This window comes from Telopea speciosissima, chromosome 10 (genome assembly GCF_018873765.1).
Source record: "Telopea speciosissima isolate NSW1024214 ecotype Mountain lineage chromosome 10, Tspe_v1, whole genome shotgun sequence".
Lineage (NCBI taxonomy): Eukaryota > Viridiplantae > Streptophyta > Magnoliopsida > Proteales > Proteaceae > Telopea > Telopea speciosissima.
The window spans coordinates 36,938,796-36,960,981 of record NC_057925.1 but is presented as its reverse complement, the minus strand read 5'-3'; the positions used below and the strand labels follow the sequence as shown (position 1 = coordinate 36,960,981).

Genomic DNA, 22,186 nt, shown 5'->3' with positions numbered 1-22,186 from the left:
TAGTTGCTGGAGAGGTCAGGTTACATAGATTGCAGCATAGTTGTCACGGCGTCACGGCGATCCAAGTCGGTGGAGGGGTGTCACGTCGATATATCGACATGGCGTGGACCATGTTTTATTTTTTATTTTCTCTATTTTTAATATCATTTAGTATGCTATAATATATGTCCTATAACATCAAAAATCAACAGGAAAGTGTACTACACTACTACTAATATACTATGGTTTAATTCATGAAAGTGTAATATCCATTAGTGTATATGAAAGTATGAAAATATAGTTTAGCCTATCAAATAATTGAAAGCAATAGTAAAAATCAAATGATAGGCTAAGTGGCTAACTTTGTTCTTCAAGCTTGATAGCAAAAGTCTTTCTTCATGTGTGTGATTTGGAGCAAAGCAACCTGAACAAAGTAATAGGTATATATTAATATATATGAATTTGATGAAAGAGGAGAGGAAATTATGTATTCAAAAGTAAAAAAACAATTTAAGATAGATAACTGAATATAGTATAATAGTAATCAAAGATCAAAATTTAAAGTCAAGTAATCAACCAAAATACCAAATATAGATAACCTTAAGTCCTGAACTAATCTTCAAACTTCAAAGTTTAAACAATCCACAATATCCAAAAGGTCCAAAACTAATTAATTATCATATTCATCTAAAAGATCTGCATTTGGCAGATTTTCTTGTCGTGGCTCTTCGACACCATCATAGTCATCTATGACATTCTCGTCGTCATTCACATCATCTTCCTCTTCTTCCTTGTCTTCATTTGGTTCAGAGTCATCCTGAACATTAGCCATCCTTGAGCTACCTCTCCCTCTACCATGTCCTGTCCACGGCGTGAATATGTCACATTGACTCTAGAGGTTGATGCTTGAGTTCTCCTTGGTCGGATGGGGGCTTCAATCGATGCCCCCATTGCTCTACCAACATCGTCCCACGTGAGATCATCATTGGGATGGACTAAATCTTCCTCTGGCTGGGTAACCATCCACTCACTAGACCAATCCAGCTCATCAAGAATTAGTGGATCATATTTTTTGTTTTTGCCTTCCAGCTCACGTCTTTGTTGAAACCTTTCTTGGAGGCGGCTATTGTATTGAACATAGACTAGATCATTCAAACGAGAATGTTCCAGTCTATTCCTCTTCTTGGTATGAATCTGAATTCATAAACAAGAGAGAACAAAAAAGTCATTTTTCAATAAAAGACATGACAAAAGTGAAAAAAAAAAGTCTAAAAAATAAATTAAATGTAAATGTAATCATGTAAGTTAATACTTACAAACTCAAATGTGCTCCAGTTGCGCTCGCAACTAGAAGAAGACCAACAGAGGCCTAATATGCACCGTGCAAGCTTTGTAAGCTCAAAAGCACAACCTCCAGTTGTACTCCACCAAGTAACTATAAAAATATAATAAAAAAACTGAATTAATAGTAATACATCATAGACATAGTAGCATACAAAGTAGGTACAAACTAAAAATACTAAGTTACTTACTAGGATTTATGGTTGTCCGTTGTCTAATCGCCATATCCCTCCCAAAAGAACCCTTTGAAAATCTATAATCATCAATTTGCAAAGTTATCTTGTCTTGTATAGCAGGGTCATCCACCAGTCTGGTCATGACATCAATCAATGAGATGTGTAGATTGGCAATCAGTTCGCCATCTTCACTTTCCTTGAACATGAAAAAATTTTCGGGATTAAGAAATAGTGCGGCTCCATACAATGGACGCTCCATCTGACACTCCCAACGCCTGTCAATGATATTTATAATTTTCTTCCACAGCCGTTCTGTATGTGCTAAATGTTCACGGATTTTCTTTTTTGCTTCTTCCATAGCAACATAAACCTCAGCCATAGCAGGCCTCTCATCACCATCAACAATCCTCAAAACAACAATAAGTGGCTTCGATGCTCTAATAAAATCTTCCACAGTGTTCCAAAATGGTAAAGCAAACACCGTTTCTTCCACTTTCTTTCCAGCCTCTGTCTTTGACAAATTGGAACCCTTCCACTCATCAGAAATAAACAAATGCTTCAATGCATCCTTATGCTTAACCAAACTCTGACATGTCAAACAAGCAGTTGCAAATCTAGTAACTGCAGCTCTCACAAGATCCTTTTGTCCAGTTCTTTTCCTCATTGCATCAAGAAGACGTGTGTGCCTGTAGATGAAGGTGGTTATTTTTTTTGCTTTACCTATCACATTCTTAAAGTCTTTCAGACCACCTATATCCTCCAACATCAGGTCTAAACAATGGGCTGCACAAGGAGTCCAATATAGCTTTCTTCTCTTTTCCATAAGCATTTTACCAGCCCACTTATAGTTTGAAGCATTGTCAGTCACAACTTGAATGACATAATCCTCACCAATCTCATCAATTTTGCTATCAAGCAATTCAAATAGCATTTGTGCACTTTGAACCATACCAGATGCATCAACAGATCCCATGAAATAAGTCCCCTCTGGACAGTTAACGAGAAAATTAATTAAGTGCCTTTCCCGTTTATCCGTCCATCCATCAGACATAAGAGTGCACCCATACTGCTTCCAATACTCTTCATATTTTTTCTTCATCTCTGCAGTTTCATTCACAACATTTCTTAACAATGGCACTCTCACTTGATGATATGAAGGTGGAATATATCCATAACCATATTGTGCAATAGACTCGCACATCACCTCAAAGGTCCTTGCCTTAATAGCATTGAATGGGATACCTTGCTGATACATCCACTTAGCAATGTGATAATCAACTTTGGCTTTTTGTTCTGGTGTCCTAAAACGGTTCTCTATAGTAGTCTGTGTAGAACTACTATTATGCCTCTCATTGACTACTTGCTCAGGAGTCCGTCTAACATGAGCATCCATGGGACTCCTTACTTGAGGCTGAGTAACCTTTCTTTTCTAGCAATTGTCCCAGAGCTAGGAGCCACCCTAGCAGTTGTAGGAGTCCGGGATTGTCCTTCTAGTGTATCTTCGATTGTATTTGCCCTCCAACTTCTCAAACATCATCATCACCATCATCATCATCCAATACTTCGTAATTTGTTTCTTCTTTTTTTTATTTAGAGCTTCCCTCATCACTTGAGAAATAGAATCATTCGTCTTGGTACTCTTAATAACGTCTCCATATCCACCCACCAAATGTTGCTTCAATCTTTAATTCCACAACTCATTTCTTTGCCACAAAGGGTGCATTTAACAACAATCTTGTTTGTTAGATCTGGCCAATACCCATACTTCCACCCAGGGTCATTTGATTTGGCCTTTTTTGCTGGGTCTTTGCTTGGATCATATCCTGGAGTAGCTCCAGTACTTACAATATTTTCACCCCCACTACTAATTGGTGTAGAACCATCCATTAGTTGAGTGAAAGACACTAGTAGACTACAAAGGTAACAAAACAAAAAAAAAAACAATTAAACTGGTTTTTAGCATATTAACATTAAGCTGAACTAGGATGGAAAACAGTCAAAACACAAAATCCAAGTACTGGTTTTTAGCAGATTAACATTAATGGATGGAGGGGAAAAAAAAAACTGAAATTATGGAGTTGAATATGTGCTTGCTGCTGTTGTGTGTGTGACACTGTGAGTCTGTGACTGAGACTGTGAGTGAAATCAGTGAATAGTGATGGACTACTGGCTGTAAATCCTGTAATAACTATTAAATCCCTCCCCCCCTTGTCTCTCGACTCTCTCCCTGTCTCTGTGTGTGTAAGTGTAACTGTGTATGTGTGGGCCTGTGGCTGTGGGCCTGTGTGCAAGGTAAGAAGAAGAAAAAATAAAAAACAAACACCTTCTCTGTGACTGTGCAACCCTGCAACTGCAAGGCAAGAAAAAGGAAAAAAAAGACAAAAAACAGAGATAGTTCGGCTGTAATAAATCCCTCCCCCCTTCTGTCTCTCGACTCTCTCCCTGTCTCTGTGTGTGACACTGTGTGTATGTGTGCACTGTGCAACGCAAGAAGAAGAAAAAAAAATGCAAGGCAAGAAGTCCCAATGTCTGCGACTGTAAGCAAGCTAGTTGCAAGGCAAGAAGAAGAAAAAAGAAAAAAAAAAAAAAACCGAGAGGACTATGGTTACAGCACTGATTGGAATAAATCCCTCCCCCCTTTCTCTGTCTCTGTGACTGAACAAGCAAAGAAGAAAAAAGAAAAAACCGAGAGGACTATGGTTACAGCACTGACTGGAATAAATCCCTCCCCCCTCTGTCTCTCGACTATGTCCCTGTCTCTGTGACTGAACAAGCAAAGAAGAAAAAACAAAAAAGAAAATAAAAACCGAGAGGAGTCGAGGACTACTAACTGAAATAAATCCCCCCCGTCTGTCTCTCGACTCTCTCCCTGTCTCTGTGTGTGTAAATGTGGCTGTGCAAGGCAAGAGAAAAAATAAAAATAAAAACGATACTACTGGCTGTAATCACTACCGGAGGCTGGGAGGAGAAGAACTGAAGAAGAAGAAGTTAAGAAGAAGAAGAAGAGGTCTGCCTGGGAGGAGGAAGCAAGGCAAGAGAAAAAAAAAAAAAAAAAACGATACTACTGGCTGTAATCACTACCGGAGGCTGGGAGGAGAAGAAGTTAAGAAGAAGAAGACGAGGTCTGCCTGGGAGGAGGAAGAAGATCCAAATTAAAAAAAAAATAAAAATTTACTTACTTGGAGAGTTGGAGTCCTGGAGATTGCCGGAGAACTGGAGAAGTTCGAACTTCGAACTTGTTCGAAGGCTGCCGAGACTCGAGAGTTGCAGGAAGCGAGGAAGTTACGGTTGCCGGAGTCACGATCCCTCTCCTCTCGATTTTCCCTTTTGCGATTTCTATTTCCCCCCATTAGGGTATAACCGTATAAGTTATTATGTTTAATATTTTTAAGTTTTATGATAATGTGTATTAAGTTACACCTCCAATACACATTAACGAAAAAACATCTAAGTTATTAAATCGTTTTTAAAAAAAAAATAAAATATAAACCTGACTTTTATATATTAAATGTTCAAATATCAGTCGACATACCCATATATCGTGGTATGGCGTCCATGGCGACGCCATGGAAGCCATATCGCTCGATATTTATACATATACCATGGCGGATCTCAATATGCCCTTTCCCCCAGCGCCAGGACGCCATGGTGGCGCCATGGCGACGCCATGACAACTATGGATTGCAGCAAATAGGACATCATCATAGCATCATTGGACACCCATCGATCCTGAAGAGGACCAGTTTCGGCTGGCTTTGAGTCACTGCCAATAATATGTCCAGTAACTCCTCGACCAGCAATGGTCAAATAAGTAGAGACCTGGACCACATTTAGTAATTAGTTCCATCGAGTTTGATAGGAGCAGCAAAAGGTAAATATTCAGTCTTGTCTGTTCATCAATCCCAGAAGTAGCAGTAGTAATATCTAAACCTGACATGGTTGCAAACAACCAATCAACAGAACCAGCAAGGAATGGATGCAGCCAGCCACAGAAGAACCAGAGAAAGGAGATCGATATTTGGAGAAATCGATCCAAGGAGAAGAAGACCTGAATTTTTCAAAAAAACTCAGAAGATATGGCTGATATCAAGGTCGAGTGCTCCTCTGGTATGGATAGAACTCCCCTCAAAAAATCAGCAAGAGGTGACAGCCCTAACCCTAAAACCGATAATTGCCAGGGTTGTATAAACCCTGAAAGCTGAGATCGATGTAGGGTAGGGGGTTTCAATTGTTGATGATGACTTTTGATAGATGCTGTCCAAGGCTGCCACAATGGATCTCCAGTACGAACAATCAATCTCCAGTTGTGCTTGAGACTTGATCTTCAAGGAGTCTCCAAAAAACAGCAGAAGAAAGGGAGGGAGCAGCTATCGCAAAAAACCTTCTTTAATTCATTGATTGTTGAGGTAGTCATTCGATCACCTCCTTACTGCTGCCCTTTAATGAGGGTGGAAAACCAGAAAAAAAGGAGAAGACGAAGAGACCGAGAGAAGAAGATGAAGGAGAGAAAAAACGATTGGGGGGGGGGGGGTTGTTCTGAAACCTAGATCAGATTAATTAGCTCTGATGCCATGTTAACAGAACAATTTAGAATGGAATGCTTGACGATCAATGTGATCATCAAGCCCTTTATTTATAACTTTCAAAGAGTGGTCAGAATTACAAATAAACCCCCCACATAGTTGACTCTACTAGCTATGGGGGAAAAAGCCCAAAATACCCTTTTGGGTTACATAACTCAGCAGTTTGCAATCGAATGAGCTGTTCACCTATGAAGCAGAGATTTTATGTGTTTCATAACATGTTCAAATCTTCATGGGCCAATCTTATTAGAAGACTTTCAAGCTCTGATGATTGCTATCTCTTCTTTCAGTTCCACCATGATATCATCAAATCCTTTCCTTAGAACATAATCTAAACCCATTCGGAGGGAAAGAAATTCTGTTCTAACAATATTCCAGACACCTATAGGGCCCAAATAAGCCCCCAAAACAGTTCTGCTGCTTGACCTATTGACTCCTACATTAGAGGACCCAGGTGGTAGAGGAGACCTCAGCTACCTCTCTTCTTTCCCCAGGAATGGTAGATTTAATTATATTCATCTAATCCAGAAACAAATAAATGATCCAATTATCTTCCCTAAAAAAGGGGTAAATGACTGGACATCTTTGAAGAGTGGATCAGCCATTGCCCAATTAGATTTGCTCATCCTAACCCTTTCAATAACCTTCAATTCTGAGGAGAACACATCCTGAAACAAATGGGCATTCTTCTTCATAAGTCTCAAACAAAAACAACCAAGGTGATAGGCCAGCAGCCATTACTAACTAAACACAATATAAAATCTCAACCTCAACCAAGAAAAGAGCTGAACCATGTAACTAGAGGGAGTTAGGCTGACCTCTATAAAATCAAAGACAGAATGTTGCAACACACAAACACACAGTCACATACAATAAGGCCTGAATGCATACTCTATTATTAACTAATTTGTTTGCTAGAGATTTTATCTGTGGTATGTTATGAAGTTACGCTTTATTTTGCTGGCATTCAATTGTTGAGATGTTGCTTATTTCTCTTTTGGTCGATGCCACAAGCTCACTGATGAGCTGAAAAAGGTCGAGGAAAAGCTAAAGGCAACTGAAGTTCTTCTGGAAAACAAGGTATTTTATGTAGCTCTGCTTCCTGTTGAAAGTGTTTTCTATGCTTCTTTTTTGAAGTTATTCTGTATTCAGTGATGTATATACTCTGTATCTTGTTTTGTAGAACCTTGAGATTAAGAAAATAAATGAGGAGAAGAAAGCAGCTCTGGCTGCACAGTTTGCAGCGGAAGCCACGCTTAGAAGAGTCCATGCTGCCCAAAAGGACGATGAGATGCCTCCTATTGAAGCTATTATCACCCCACTGGAGGCAGAGCTAAAGCTGGCTAGGCAGGAGGTATATATTAATTGTTCCACTTCCACATGCAGTTAATATCTTCTTACGAACATTTCCTCTGCAAATTCATCATCATCTCGGATGCCTGCTTTTGAAATTATTTCAAGTTTGATTTGTGTCTGCATATTAGCATCAGGAATGATAAGTTTTAACTTTAACTGCGTCTCATGTGGTTGGAACTGGTTCTTGGTTTACCAGGCAGCAAAGTTGCAGGAGGACAATAAAGCACTGGATCGCCTAACTAAATCAAAGGAAGCTGCTCTACTTGAGGCGGAGAGATCTGTGCAAATTGCTTTAGCAAAGGCATCCTCGGTTGATGATCTGCAAAACAAGAACCAAGAGCTAATGAAGCAGATTGAGATATGTCAGGTTTGTCTGTTTATTCAATCTCTTATAAAATTCTTTTGGTTATGATCCATTTATGGTCTTATTGGCATGGTACTAGACGTTTACAAGTTGATCGCTAATTGAATATTTTCTGATGCTTTTTTCATCTCTTTTATCAGGAGGAGAACAAGATCCTGGACAAGATGCATAGGCAAAAGGTTGCAGAGGTTGAAAAGCTAAGCCAAACAGTCCGTGAGCTTGAGGAGGCTGTTCTTGCGGGCGGTGCTGCTGCCAATGCTGTGCGTGATTATCAGAGGAAAGTGCAGGAGATGAATGTAATAATTTTTCTCCTCGTAGATGATTATTATATACTTATTTCCAAAGTAACAAATTATGTTAAACATACTTTTATCTGTTGGCTGTTCTAACATCAAATCTTTTTTTAGGTGGAGAGGAAAACTCTTGACCGGGAATTGGCTCGTGCAAAGGTCTCTGCAAATCGAGTTGCTACAATAGTCGCAAATGAATGGAAAGATGCCAATGATAAAGTAATGCCTGTAAAGCAATGGCTTGAAGAAAGAAGACTTTTTCAGGCATGTTGTGGTTTCCCCTCTCTTACTTGTTGTATTCCCTTATTCAACCCTGAAATATTCCTTTTCATTTACCAATTTCTGTACTAGAGTTCTTAGTGATATAGTATTATAGTGGTAAAGCACAAGACTGATCTTGTGCTTATGGATCTTTCAGGCGTTTTATCTCAAAATCTTTAGAACAGGTGAGAGAAAATAATAAAAAATTGTGAGGGAAACTGCACAAAAAAAGTGCGCGTACTCCAGTGCCGAGGGGGGGGGGGGGGGGGGGGGGGGGGGGGGGGGGGGGGGGGGGGGGGGGGGGAGGCTCCCGCCACTGCAGGTCTGGAGATGGTCATAATGTACGCAGCCTCACCCCTGCTTCGCGGAGAGGCTGTTTCCAGAGACTTGAACCCGTGACCACTTTATCACAATGGAAACTGCACACTTAAATATAAATTTGACAATGCTTGGAATATCTGTGCAGGGAGAAATGCAACAACTTAGAGACAAACTAGCAATAGCAGAACGTGCGGCAAAGTCTGAAGCACAGTTGAAGGTGAGGGAATAAACATTTTCTGATGTTTTCCATAACTTAATAATTTAATCTTTTAGCCTCATCTAAATGGATTTTTATCATTGATTGAGCTGAGTCTTAGGAGAAATACCAATTACGTCTCAAAGTTCTGGAAGAAGGATTGAAACAATCTTCTAATGCTAATGGTCAAACAACGTTAGTAGGAAGAAGTATAAGCAACGGACGCTCCAGACGCCAGTCTCTTGGTGGAGCAGAAATTCTTTCCAGATCGTCGCCTAATGGATTTTTGTCCAAAAAGTTGTCAAATTCACAGCTTGGTTCGTCACCTTCCAACAGTGCTAGTGTTTTGTTGAAACATGCCAAATGTTCATCAAGATCATTTGATGGCAGTAGTAGATCAGTGGAAAGAAATAAACAAACATCAACTGGAGATGGGAAATGTTATGCCCCAGACAAAACCAGTGATGGGATACAAAGTAATGAAACTGTTGGAACATTTAAGGATAACTCAGATGCGGAACCAAGTGACAACCCAAAAATTAGTGAAGATTATGTGTCTGGATTTTTGTATGATATGTTACAAAAGGATGTCATAACTTTGAGGAAAGCTTGCCATGAGAAGGATCAGAGTCTTAAGGACAAGGATGATGCTATTGAGGTTGGTTATTAAACTTACCTATGTACAATTTTCTTTTTCTCTTTCATCCTTAAAATGCCATGATGTTTTGTTAAGTTTTGTTACTCCAAACTCTACCAGATGCTAGCAAAAAAGGTCGAGACTTTGAATAAAGCAATGGAAGTTGAGGCCAAAAAAATGCGAAGAGAAGTAGCTGTCATGGAAAAGGAAGTTTCTGCCATGCGTGGTAACAAGGAGCGTGATCCGAGGGCACGGCACCCTAGGGCTTCTAGAGGGGCTATAAATAGCTCTCAATTACTTTCTGCTAGGTAACATGCTTTATATCTATACTTTTCTGTATTAACGTTAAGTAGGTACATTTGCGCCCAGAAATTTTTCAGCAGCCTTCAAATTTGAAAATTTCTCATTTCTGCTATGTGTGTTGGATCTATGGAGGGAATATTGGGGGTACGATGTCTTGTATTCCATAGCTTGGATTAGTGGGTTGATTCCGAAGGGCCATGAGAATCAGACCACCTTTTTTGCATTAATATACTGCTAGTCTTGAACGAATTAGTGAGTCTATGTGGGGATTTGGGGGTGGCAGTCCCCGAGAAAAAAAAAATTTAGGACTTGATGAGGAATAAATCCGCGATCCATAAGAGCGGGTCGTGGATCAAGTAACGGGTCGTGGATCAAATAACGGGTTCGAAACAACACCATCATCGGGAACCGACACGGTCCCAAAACCGTCGCCCATATAACGCCACTACCGGCGTGGAGGGAATAAACTGCTGCCCACGTTACGCCACAGCCGGCGTCTGGGATAGAATGGATCATCAACGATCCTGCATTACAATCAGCCATGGTCTCACTCCATATCATCTAAATTCTAATTGTTCTGACTATTTCTCAGAGATCTAACTTAAGCATTTGAGTGAGCTCACCTGCCTGGCCCGGTACATTGTCTTGCAGGAAGAATTCACTCCGAGAGGATTTCTGACGCAACAGTTGTGCTGTCTGTGGGAAACGATACAATCCTCAAAGCCTTAGATTCTCTATCCGACTGAACCTAAGATCATGGCAGGAGAGCCCAATGTCGTTCCATCAAATACTCAAGCCCCACCAGCCGGGGAAAACCCGGCGACTCGTCAGACAACGAAGAACGCTCGCGGCAGTGGGAATGCAGGGAAGAAGACCCAAACGCGGCGGACAACTACGTTCGTCGACCCCCAGCAACCCACGGCGGGGGAAGCAGCGAGAACCCAACCCTCTATCGCACTAGAGGTTAATCAAGCAGTGGCGGTGCAAAATTAAGGCCAATCCAGTCGCGACATTTAGGCTTTGCCACCTCCGTCGCCGCTCCCCCAGGGATTGGTCCCCGAGATAGATCCCGGCGCACTGGCCAACGTCGGACAAATCCAGGACCTACAACTACAAGTTCTCAACCAGAGTGGGATTCTGAGGGAGATAGCTCGTGAGATGCAAGCGTTAAGGACAGCCACTGCGGTAGCTACCGTGGCTGCAGGTCTGCCACCAGCACCGATACCACCACCGACACCGTTGCAACCTTTGGTACTCCCAAAAACTGCCCGGGAGAATCCGAGGATAGCGAGAGACGATGTACGAGCATCAGGAAGTAGAGCAGGGTCATCACACCCATCCAGGCGAGAGCTACCTCCTCTAGGAACAGTGCGTACGGGGAACCTGCCTACCCGGAGCAGGCCCCCGCACGTGGAAGATCAATCAATTTCTCACAGCCGGTCCGAAAGGACTTATTCCAGGGTCTCAGACATACGCACTGATTGAGTAAACCCATCAAGTCTACCCCATCTAGATCTCAGGGACGAGTTGAATGCACGTCGCACACGCACGAACGTCATTAACAACCAGGTCGAAGAAAGCGAGCTTGATCGTAAGCTCAGAGAGATGAACACGAAAATTACGGCCCTGAAGAAACCTTCAGGCCAGGCCAACATCCCTTTACAAGGGAACTCATGAGAGCAGAGCTTCCCAAGGGTTTTAAACCCCCTACGTTCGAGGCTTATGATGGGAAGGGCGATCCCAACGACCACAACGATCACATCAGTTACTTCAATGCCATGATGACAGTCTATGGTGGGTCCGATGTAGTGTCCTGCCAATCTTTCCCCACCTCTCTCAAGGGGCCCGCGGCGTTGTGGTTCGCCAAATTGAAGCCTAACTCGATCTGAAGCTTCACAGAGTGGCCATGGCCTTTGTAAGCCGCTTCCAGAGCAGTGTAAAGCAGAAGAAGACCGCAGTCAACTTGTTGGCTGTCAAACAGCGCTCTGATGAGTCCATCAGAGATTATATCGCCCGCTTTAACGCGGAGAGCCTGGAGATCAAGGACCTGGACGATGCGATGGCTTTCAACGCCCTGCACAATGGAGTCACCAACCACGATCCCACGATCTATTAAAGTTGCTTGCGCTAGATCCAGTGACGACTATGCCACAGCTACTGGATCGTTGTTACCAATATGCCAACATGTTTGATATCATGAAGGCGAGAAAGCAGTGGATGGAAAAGCTCCCGAGAAGAAAAGGACGAGTGAAAAGGAAGACAAGAAGGGGGACGGCAAGAGAGCGAGGTCAAAGAGGGATTCAAGTCTCGAGTATACCCCACTTAATTCCACCAGGACTAAAATCCTGATGGAGGTATCGGATCGAGGGTTGCTACAGTGACCTCGACCAATGTTCTCAAAACTGGAGGATCGGAACCCGAACAGATTTTGCGAGTTCCACCGAGATATAGGCCATGACACGAAAGACTGCAGACAGCTGAAGAGGGAAGTAGAAGACGTGATCCAGAAAGGCCACCTGAGGCGTTATGTCAAGGAGGGAAGAGAACCCCCGAGGTCGAGAAACCCGAAGGAATGACTGGCGAAGAGATGATAAAGCCCGAAGAGGGGGAGATCGGGATCGCCAAGGCGATCAGAGAAACAATCTTCGGGAAGTCAGGAGAAATCAGGACGAGACCAACACGTCCACGGCCCCAGCAATCCTTACCATTTTGGGAGGACCAGGGCAAGAGTCGACTCGCAGAGCTAAGGCGAAAGCAAGATTTGTAGCAGTAGCGGAAGTCTCCGAGAAGAAAGCACGCACGGAGCCTGAAATCACCTTCTCGGATAAAGACATGGAGGGGTTGAGCCTGCCACACAACGATGCTGTCGTGGTTCAGGCAGTTATAGCCAATCGACCCGTCTACAGGGTCTTAATGGATATAGGAGCATCTGTGGATATGCTATCCTACGATGCATACTTGCAATACGGGTTCGAACCCGGTACGCTGAAGCCCGAGGCCGCACCATTGTACGGCTTCTCAGGGGCGCCAACCCCAATTGAAGGATCTGTAGAGCTCTTGATGACAGTGGGAACGGCCCCATGCCAAAAGACCTTAAAAGTCAACTTCACGGTCGTTCGAGCGGCCACAACCTACAATGCCATATTGGGGCGACCTAATCTGAACGAGTTGGGAGTGGCAGTTTCTACCATCTCTAATGGCGTAGGGGAGTGCCAGATAAAACAAAAAAAAGCCAGGGAGTGCCACGCGGTGTTCCTGAAGGGCATCAAGGGCAACTGTAGGGGAACAGCCTATCAGGTAGAGGTCGTGGACAACCGCGAAGGAGATAGACGATATCAGCAGGGAGAACCAGTCGAGGAGCTCGTGGAAGTCTCGGTGGATGAACAGAACCCAACCAGGACGGATAAGATCGGGTCCTCGTTAAATCAAGAAGAAGCGAAGGAGCTCACGCTATTCCTACAAAAGAACAAGGACGTGTTCGCCTAGTCGGCAGGGGACATGTCGGGCATACCCCGCCGCATCGCGGAGCACGCCTTGCACGTAGACCCCAACAGGAAGCCAGTACAACAAAAAAGGACGTTCGTACCGGAGCAGCAGGCCGCAATGAAGGAAGAAATAGAGAAGCTAAAAGCATCCGGCTTTATCAGATAGGAGCAGTTCCCGACCTGGCTCGCGAACGTAGTGATGGTCCCTAAGATGAATGGGAAATGGAGGATGTGTATAGATTACACAGGCCTCAATAAGGCGTGCCCGAAGGATGAGTACCCGTTGCCCAGGATCGACCTCCTAATAGATGCGAATGCAGGGCACGAGCGACTCAGTTTTATGGACGCATATTCTGGGTATAAGTAGATTCTCATGAAGGAAGGAGACGAACTATACACTGCGTTCCGGTCTGACCAGGAAAACTTCTGCTACCTGGTAATGCCCTTCGATTTGAAGAACACCGGCGCGAGTTACCAAAGAATGGTGAACAAAATCTTCAAGGCTGAGATAGGCCGAAATATGGAGGTTTACGTGGATGATATGCTGGTCAAAAGCATTCGGGCGCAAGATGACCTAGCCTATCTGGACGAAGCCTTCCAAGTATTGCGCGTTCACCAAATGAAGCTGAACCCTGCCAAGTGCGCCTTCAAAGTTAGCTCAGGCAAATTCCTGGGTTATATGGTATCCTAGAGAGGCATTGAGGCCAACCCTGCAAAAATCAAAGCCATACAGGAGATGAGCCCGCCTAGGACTGTTCGTGAAGTACATAGACTGAATGGGAGAATAGCAGCACTCGCACGCTTTGTTTCTCGTTCGGGAGACAAATGCCTCCTGTTTTTCAAAACGCTGAAGAATTTGACCGGCGCAAAGAGTTTTCAATGGACGGAGGATTGCCAGAGCCTTTGAAGACCTTAAAGCATACCTCACCAATCCGCCATTATTAACGAGACCAGTTCCTGAAAAGGAATTGCTCCTGTACTTGGCAACATCATCGGCAGCTGTGAGCGCCACCTTAATAAGAGAAGAGGACAGGATCCAAAGACCGGTGTACTACGTCAGTCATGTCCTACTGGACGCAGAAACTCGTTATCCCTAGATCAACAAGCTCGCGTTTGCACTGGTGAAAGCGGCACGGAAGCTTAGACCATACTTCCAAGCCTACTCGATAGTGGTCATGACTGACTAGCTTTTGAAGAAGCTTCTCCACAAGCCCGACGTATCCGGGAGACTAACAGCCTGGGCCATCGAGCTAAGCGAGTACCAGATCGAGTATAGGCCCCGAACGGCCATAAAAGGCCAGGCTCTGGTAGATTTCGTAGCTGAGTGTACGCAGAGCGAGAACGAGTTGAAGAACGAAATCGTGCCACTGGAGAAGACTAGCCGTGACCCACCCTGGACAATGTTCGTGGACGGTTCGAGTAACGCGGAAGTCAAGGGAGCGGGCTTCATTCTAACAAGCCCAAAAGGCTTCAAAATACAGTTCGCGCTAAGCCTGCACTTTCCCGCCTCCAATAATGAGGCTGAGTACGAGGCGCTAATTGGGGGGTTGCGAACCTCAAAGGCTGTACAGGTTCGAAATCTAGCCGTACAAGCTGACTCTTAGCTGGTGGTGAATAAAGTCAACGGCGATTATGGCGCCAAAGATGATCGAATGGCAGCATATCTGAAAAAAGTGCAGCAACTATTGTGCTCGTTCGAGAGCTTCGAGATAATAAGGGTTCCGCGGTGCGAGAACGAAAAGGCAAATGCACTTTCGCGCTTGTCTAAAGAAGAGCTAGCGCAGCTGGACAGTTCGGTATACGTTGAGCAACTTTACGGACCCGCTCACCTAGCTCGAGAGGTTGCGCAAGTCGAGGTCGAGCCCAGCTGGATGGACCCAATCGTCGTTTATCTAAAAGATGACGTCTTACCCCAAGACAAAACAGAAGCGCGTAAGGTTCGAGGTCGTGCCGTCCGGTATACTTTAATAGAGGGAGAGCTTTACAAAAGGTCAATTACAGGCCCGTTGCTGAAATGCTTAACTCCCATACACGCTCTGAATGCCTTGATAGAGGTTCACGAAGGCATATGTGGGAGCCACATGGGGGCTGCCACCTGGCCTATAAAATACTAAGGGCTGGACTGTATTGGCCTAACATGCAGAAGGATGCCATCCAATACGTGAAAAGGTGCGAGCAATGTCAAAAGTTCGTAGACATACCATGGCAACCCGCTACGGAGTTGGCTTCTATACTTAGTCCTATCCGCTTTGCCATGTGGGGAATGGACATACTGGGTAACTTTACTCCAGCCTCAGGGAATAGAAAATATCTCGTGGTCGCTGTGGACTACTTCACCAAATGGGTAGAAGCCGAGCCTTTAGCCAAAATCACGCGGCAACAAATGGAGAAATTCCTTAGAGACAAGATTATCTACAGGTTTGGCCTGCCAAAGATCCTGGTGACGGATAACGGGAAACAATTTGACAACCAGCAATTCGATACATTCTGCGCCCAATATGGCATTGAACATCGAACGACCTCCGTAGCATATCCACAAGCAAATGGTCAAGCAGAAATCACAAACCGCACCTTGCTCGCGGGAGTAAAAAGAAGGCTAACAGAAGCAAAGGGAAAATGGGTCGATGAACTACTAAGTGTGCTATGGTCGTATCGAACTACAGTTCGAACGCCCAAGGGGGAAAGCCCGTTCAGGCTTGCCTATGGAACCGAAGCACTGGCCCCAGTAGAAGTCGTGGCAGGGTCACTCAGAAGTTTAAACTTCAATGAAAGAACATACCAAGACGGGCTGAGGGTAAATCTGGATTTCCTAGATGAAGTCAGGGAGGACGCACTGATGAGAAACGTGGCGTACAAACGACGAACAACTCGTTATTATAATTCTAAAGTCAAGGAAAGGACATTCAGGGCTGAAGATTTAGTGCTACGAAAGGTTAGCGCCTCCCAACCACAGCACCAAGGCAAGCTGGATGCAAACCGGGAAGGACCATATGTGATCTCCAAGTAGATCAGGCCAGGGACCTATCGCTTGAAGACCCCGGGGGGCAACAAGATACCACGACCATGGAATTCAGAGAATTTGAAAAAATTTTATCAGTTAAGTGATCGATGTAAAGTTATCTTTGATCAATGCAATATCACTTCGTGATCCAAATATCGCGGTAAGCATTACAGAGTCCGACTCTCGTAGTCGCCACGAAAGCCTAGTTCGCCAGAGCACCAAAAGTCCGACTCCGTAGTCGGCACGTAAAGCCTAGCTCGCTGTGGCTAGCACCAAAGTCCGACTCGTAGTCGCACGAAAGCCTAGCTCGCTAGGGCTAGCACCAAAAGGTTGACTCTCGTAGTCAGCACGAAAGCCTAGCTCGCCAGGGTTAGCACCAAAGTCTGACTCTCGTAGTCAGCACAAAAGCCTAGCTCGTCAAGGCTAGCACCAAAGTAAAGCCTAGCTCGTCAGGGTTAGCATGAAAGCCTAGCTCGCCAGGCTTAGCACCAAAGTCTGACTCCCGCGGGTCAGCATAAAAGCCTAACTCACGGAGGTGAAAGCAAAGGACTGGCCTCCATGGTTGGCACGAAAGCCTGACTCGCAGAGTTAGAAGAAAGACATGATCTCCTCAGTCAAGAATAGAGCTTAAACATCCCAGACGTGAAGCTGATAAAGGAATACGAGACAAGTGCAAGTAAAAGAAAAAAAAAAAAAAAAAAGAGAAAGAAGGAGAAGGGAGAAGGAAGCAACAATCAAAACAATCAACTCTGGGCAGTAGGATCAGGAACAAGGGCTGCGTCCAAAGAAGTATTGGCAGGGGAGAGATCTGGAAAGAGGTCTGTAGAGGCCGAGTTCACGCTCGCAGGAGGAGAAGTAGGCTGAACAGGCCCTTCCATGAGAGACACAGCAACGCTAGGAGAAGACGTTGGGACTAGGAGGTCCACCTTATCCACAGGATCCTCTGCGATCTCAGGCACATCCGGGGTCGCGGGGACGGGTGGGACATAGTAACCAAAGCCAGAGAAGTTATATCCTGGAGTCGTCTCAAGGACGTATTTCACAATATCATCAACCCTAGTCGTATAGCCCTTACGGCTCACCTCCTTCATACGTTCCCTCAATTCATCTGAAGACTTGAAGGCCTCCAGCGCCACGTTGACCGCCTCGTCGATAACTTGAGGCTGCTTCTTCTGAAAGACAACAAAGTCCGTCGCGACAGAATCAGTCTTCCTTACCGCTATGGCAGCGTCATTCTTGGCTTTCTTCAAATCTGTCTCCAGCGTCGCAATATGCTCAGTAAAGTACTTGTTCGCGTCCTCGTGACCCTTAGCTACCTCTGTCATCCTAGAGATTGTGGCCGCCGTAGACTCCGCTTGCTCCTCTGCGAGCTCCCTCATTTTCTTCTCCTCCTCGTAGGAGGTAAACAAGGCCGCTACTTACCGCCGTAGCTCGCTCGACCCCCGGATAACCTGAAAAGTAAAGAACACATTAGAGAAGACTCCAAAAGAGCTACAATAAAGACAGCGTGGCTCAAGATATACCCTAGCGAAATCCAGGACGAACGAGTTCAGAAGTTCCCCATCTGGTCGAGACTGAAAGTCTTCAACGTCCTCAGGAGGGCCGTAGTCCATCAGCTCGCCTGCCACGCGAGGGGAATGAAGGGAGGACTCGCCCTCGTAGTCCTCCTATTGAGGCAGAAGACGCTTCCTCCCCTTTGGAGGAGGGAGAATGCCGGTGACGCCTTTCCCAGATTTCCCCTTCAGCATATCTTGGGGGGCTGGTTTGGGAGCCTTCGGAGTCTGGATGGTCTCCCCCAAAGACGCGACACCCTACGCAACTCTTTTCGGGGCAGAGTCAGCACTCGCCGCTGCAGCACGCGGTCTCTTAACAGGAATCCTAGGAGGTAAGACCCCACTAGACACCCTCTCTTTGCCCTTGGAAGAATCCTCCTAGCTCCTCTGATTGCCACTGGAGGAAGAAGAATCCTTTATGGAGACATCGGGGAGCGAGGAACGAGTAGAGCGCTAAGATTACTTCTCCAGAGCTCATTTCCTAGCCGATGCGGCCTGTTCGCGAAGGTCGTGGGTATCTGGCTCGTAGTCCACTAAAAAAGATAGGCACAAGGTCAGATATAGCTCGTGGTCATAAAAGTGGAGTCAATAAAGAAAACAACTCACCCTGCGCTCAGCTCAATCCGTACTCAATCAGCAGACCCTCTTCTGCTAGACCGCGCACGTTGAAAGCCGTGCTCGTCGCCGCCATCTCGGACCGCTAATCGTATGAGCTCAGCATAGGGACTTGGTTCCCAGAGCACAGTCGCATAGGTCCCCAATCCGCCCTAAAGGGGTTGCCCTCAATACTTGCAAAGAAGAAGCGGTCCTTCCACTTCTTTGCAGACTCAGGCATGTGGGAGACAAAGGATTTGGGTCTGTACAACCTCGGAGGACTACACCGAGCCACATAAAACCACTCGTCAGCAGTCTGCTTCAGATGGTAAAAATACAGGAAAAGCGCCCATGAAGCCTGGCGACCGAGTTGGGCGAAGAATAGGTAGAAGCCAAAGAGATGCTTCCAAGCATTGGCTACCAAACGGCTAGGGGAATTTTAAAGTGATCCAGCACTTCTCGAACGAGCTAGTGAATAGGGAAGTGCAGACCGCACTGAAAGGACACTTCATACAGGCACACAGTATTTGGCCGGGGCAGTATTCGCCCTCTCAGCTCTGGTAGGAACCCAAGTCTCTACCGAAGAAGGAAATCCGTACCGGACGCAGAGGGCAGATAATAAATCCTCTGTAAAGGTACTCTCAAAAGCAGCCACACAGGCAGACCTACCCAAGGCGCCATCTTCTTCCTCTACACCGGAGACACTGCCGCCATCGGCAATGCGCTCCGTAGAAGTTTCGGGCATAGCCCTCTCGCCGCTGGACTGAGCAGCGGGGTCTTGGGTCAAACGACGAACCCAGGCAGAGAATCTCTTTGACCCAAAGAGTGCAGATCGTTCCTCTTGGATCTCTTCAAAACTCACCTCAGGGTCAGAACCCCCACTCATTTGGGCAACATCACCGGAATCCCTGTGGGAGTTCGGCTGAGAAGAAGATGAAGACATAAAAAAAAAAAAATAACACTTACTAATAGAAATCAGAAGAGAACAAGAACGAAAGAGCGCAATCCGGTTGGAGCAGAACCTAGAGCTTCGTTCGAGAATCCACGGATACAACGACACCGGAGCAAAGTGCAGTGGTGGAAGGCAAGAACCTCGAAAAGCACAGAAATGAAAGGGATCAGCGAGGGATTGCTGCAAAGAGCGAGATTTCAATCCATGTACTCGAAGAAGAGGGAACGTTTCCAAACCCAAGGGCCAAGGGACGCAACCCATCAGACGGTCGAGGTCAGCTGGCATTTGGGTCCCCTAGAGAAATTAATGCTCATGCCACACGGCGACGTCATATTGGAAGATGTAGGGTAGCAAGGATCGATTAGCTATGGGCTAAACCTAGAGGTCATAATGCCTATGGACACGCGACCGTACAGTGGAGGAACGTCGAACGACACCTCGAGTCGAAGCACCTTTTGAGATTTTTCGGCCACGTGGCTGGTAATGGCGGAAGCGGAAAATCACACTCAGCCATCCAGCTGTCAAATCTCACGTGTTGAAGAAATGATCACAGAACAGCAGTAACCTGACCTCCCCTGGGACGCATGCGTCCAGGGGAGTGGGGGGCTTCTGATGAGGAATAAATCCGCGATCCATAAGAGCGGGTCATGGATCAGGTAACGGGTCGTGGATCAAATAACGGGTTCGGAACAACACCATCATCGGGAACCGACACGGTCCCAAAACCGCCGCCCATATAACGCCACTACCGGCGTGGAGGGAATAAACCACTGCCCACGTTACGCCACAGCCGGCGTGTGGGATAGAATGGATCATCAATGATCCCGCATTACAATCAGTCATGGTCTCACTCCTCACCGAGATTTTCTCTGGCCACTCCAGGCGCGATCGCCACTTACCGTCACCTTAAATAGGGGAGGTAACACACGTCCAAATCATCTAAATTCTAATTGTTCTGACTATTACTCAGAGATCTAACTTAAGCATCGGAGTGAGATCACCGGCCTGGCCCGGTACTCTTTGCTAATCCTTGTCTTGCAGGAAGAATTTGCTTCGAGAGGATTTCTGACGCAACAGGACTATATGGGTATTTCGGTAAAATTCATGTAGGGTTTCGCTATAAATTTGTAGTGAGGCTTTTTTCTTTGTAATGCAATCTGAGGGAGGTGTATGGATGAGTGGTTGTAACCCTATTCTCCATTGATACTGAAACAGATCTCATCTCACCGTGGACGTAAGCAATCTTGCCGAGCCACATAAAATCGTTATGTGCATTGTATGATTGTTTGCAATTTCCATTCTTTCTTGCATCGTTGTAGGCTTCGTTTTCTACAGGAACCGTGCACTATGAAGAAATATTTTGTTGAGAAATGTCTTGCTAGAATAAATAGTATATGTACCCATTCAAATAAGAGATGATTTTTTTGTTTCATGTTGACAAAGATGAGTTGGTTGTATGTGCAGATGACACATTTATCTCAACCACGGTGCTCAACAGGTATCACCATGGTTTTAGAGATAGGGATCTTATTGGCCATAGAAGTTGAGTCAATTCTGCCAATCTCCCCAAGAGCTCGGTTGACCAAGCCTAGGAGACCCACCTATTGTGCTCAAACTTGATTGATACGGGTGAGCTCAAGATGAGATTGGAATTGGCAGCTAGTGATCTAGTCCCCGAGTCTGAATACTAAATCCTTGGGGCGTTAGATATTTGAATCTAAACTAGGTTCTTGCCTTTGAGCGATAAGAGGACTGAGGTGGGTTATCAGAGACTAAGTTTTTTGTAAGTGAAAAGTTCATGACATGTTAAAAGATATCAAAACACACTAAAATTCTGAAAGTGCATATGAACCTATACACATAATTAATTTATCAATTATTATTTTATTTATAGGATGTTGATATTCTCCCCTTTGGGAAATTATCAGGCTTATAGATGAAGTATTGTTCTGTAGTTTGTTTGAGTTATCCTATGTAATCTTTTTTGTTGGGACAAACTTGAAATGACATTCTGTGTGCGGTACCCCTATTGTAGGAGTTCCTATAGTACCATGAAATACTCATTTGGTGCCTTTTCTTTCCCAGGAATATGCGGAACACATAGGCAACTGATATATAGCTACAACACAATGATTAGATCAGGACTGTTTATGTACTAAGTCCCCAGTCAATAGGTTTGTATGTTTTTTCATGTTTAACTGCTTTTTTCCTTTCACAAATTTTTGCATATTTGTTTGGCCTATTATTGATCCCATGTTTAAGAAAGCAATGAGTGATCAAGGTGCATCCAAGTTCTTCCATATGGGTTTTGAGGTTGGTGAGGTCTCCCTTGGAGCTGCAACTATGGTTGATGCTTTTCTTCTTCCCCCTCGGCCAACTATTATCTATGTAAAGTATTGATTCTTGGTTCAGCATATCATTGCTCATGTACATTTTTGTTGTAACAAGTTTAGTAGTTATCCTTATTTGTTATTGATGGTTGGTCGATGTTGCAGATGTAAATCCTTTGTTCCCTAAGATGAAACCAACATTGGATCAATTACATAATTGTATTCTTCACCACTCCAAATCAAAACTAGACCTTTATGGCTTTACGCAATGGACTGGTTTGTGGTATCCCATAAATTGCAAAGTGGCTCATGTTCTGAAAAAACTGATTGAATGCTGAAAGCATTTTGCCTTGTAGATTGGCCATGCTAAAATCGGTATGATAATCTCTTGTAGCTTCAGTGAGCTCTAAGACATATTCATTGACGTTGGTTTGATTTATGCCAATTTTTCTATTTTTATGGAC

At 44.8% G+C, this 22,186-nt stretch overlaps 1 protein-coding gene across 1 annotated transcript in view; it reads left to right on the top strand.

Moving 5' to 3' along the window:
• LOC122643052 (microtubule-associated protein 70-1-like) overlaps positions 1-21,754 on the top strand; it is a 63,275-nt gene extending 41,521 nt beyond the window's left edge. Inside the window, exons 3-11 of the mRNA XM_043836686.1 lie at positions 7,094-7,159; positions 7,263-7,433; positions 7,632-7,802; positions 7,940-8,095; positions 8,207-8,353; positions 8,817-8,888; positions 8,989-9,525; positions 9,625-9,812; positions 21,478-21,754. Coding sequence (XP_043692621.1) covers positions 7,094-7,159; positions 7,263-7,433; positions 7,632-7,802; positions 7,940-8,095; positions 8,207-8,353; positions 8,817-8,888; positions 8,989-9,525; positions 9,625-9,812; positions 21,478-21,496 — 1,527 coding nt within the window. The 3' untranslated portion in view covers positions 21,497-21,754. The remainder of the gene's footprint in view (positions 1-7,093; positions 7,160-7,262; positions 7,434-7,631; positions 7,803-7,939; positions 8,096-8,206; positions 8,354-8,816; positions 8,889-8,988; positions 9,526-9,624; positions 9,813-21,477) is intronic.
• The last annotated feature ends 432 nt before the right edge of the window (positions 21,755-22,186 follow it).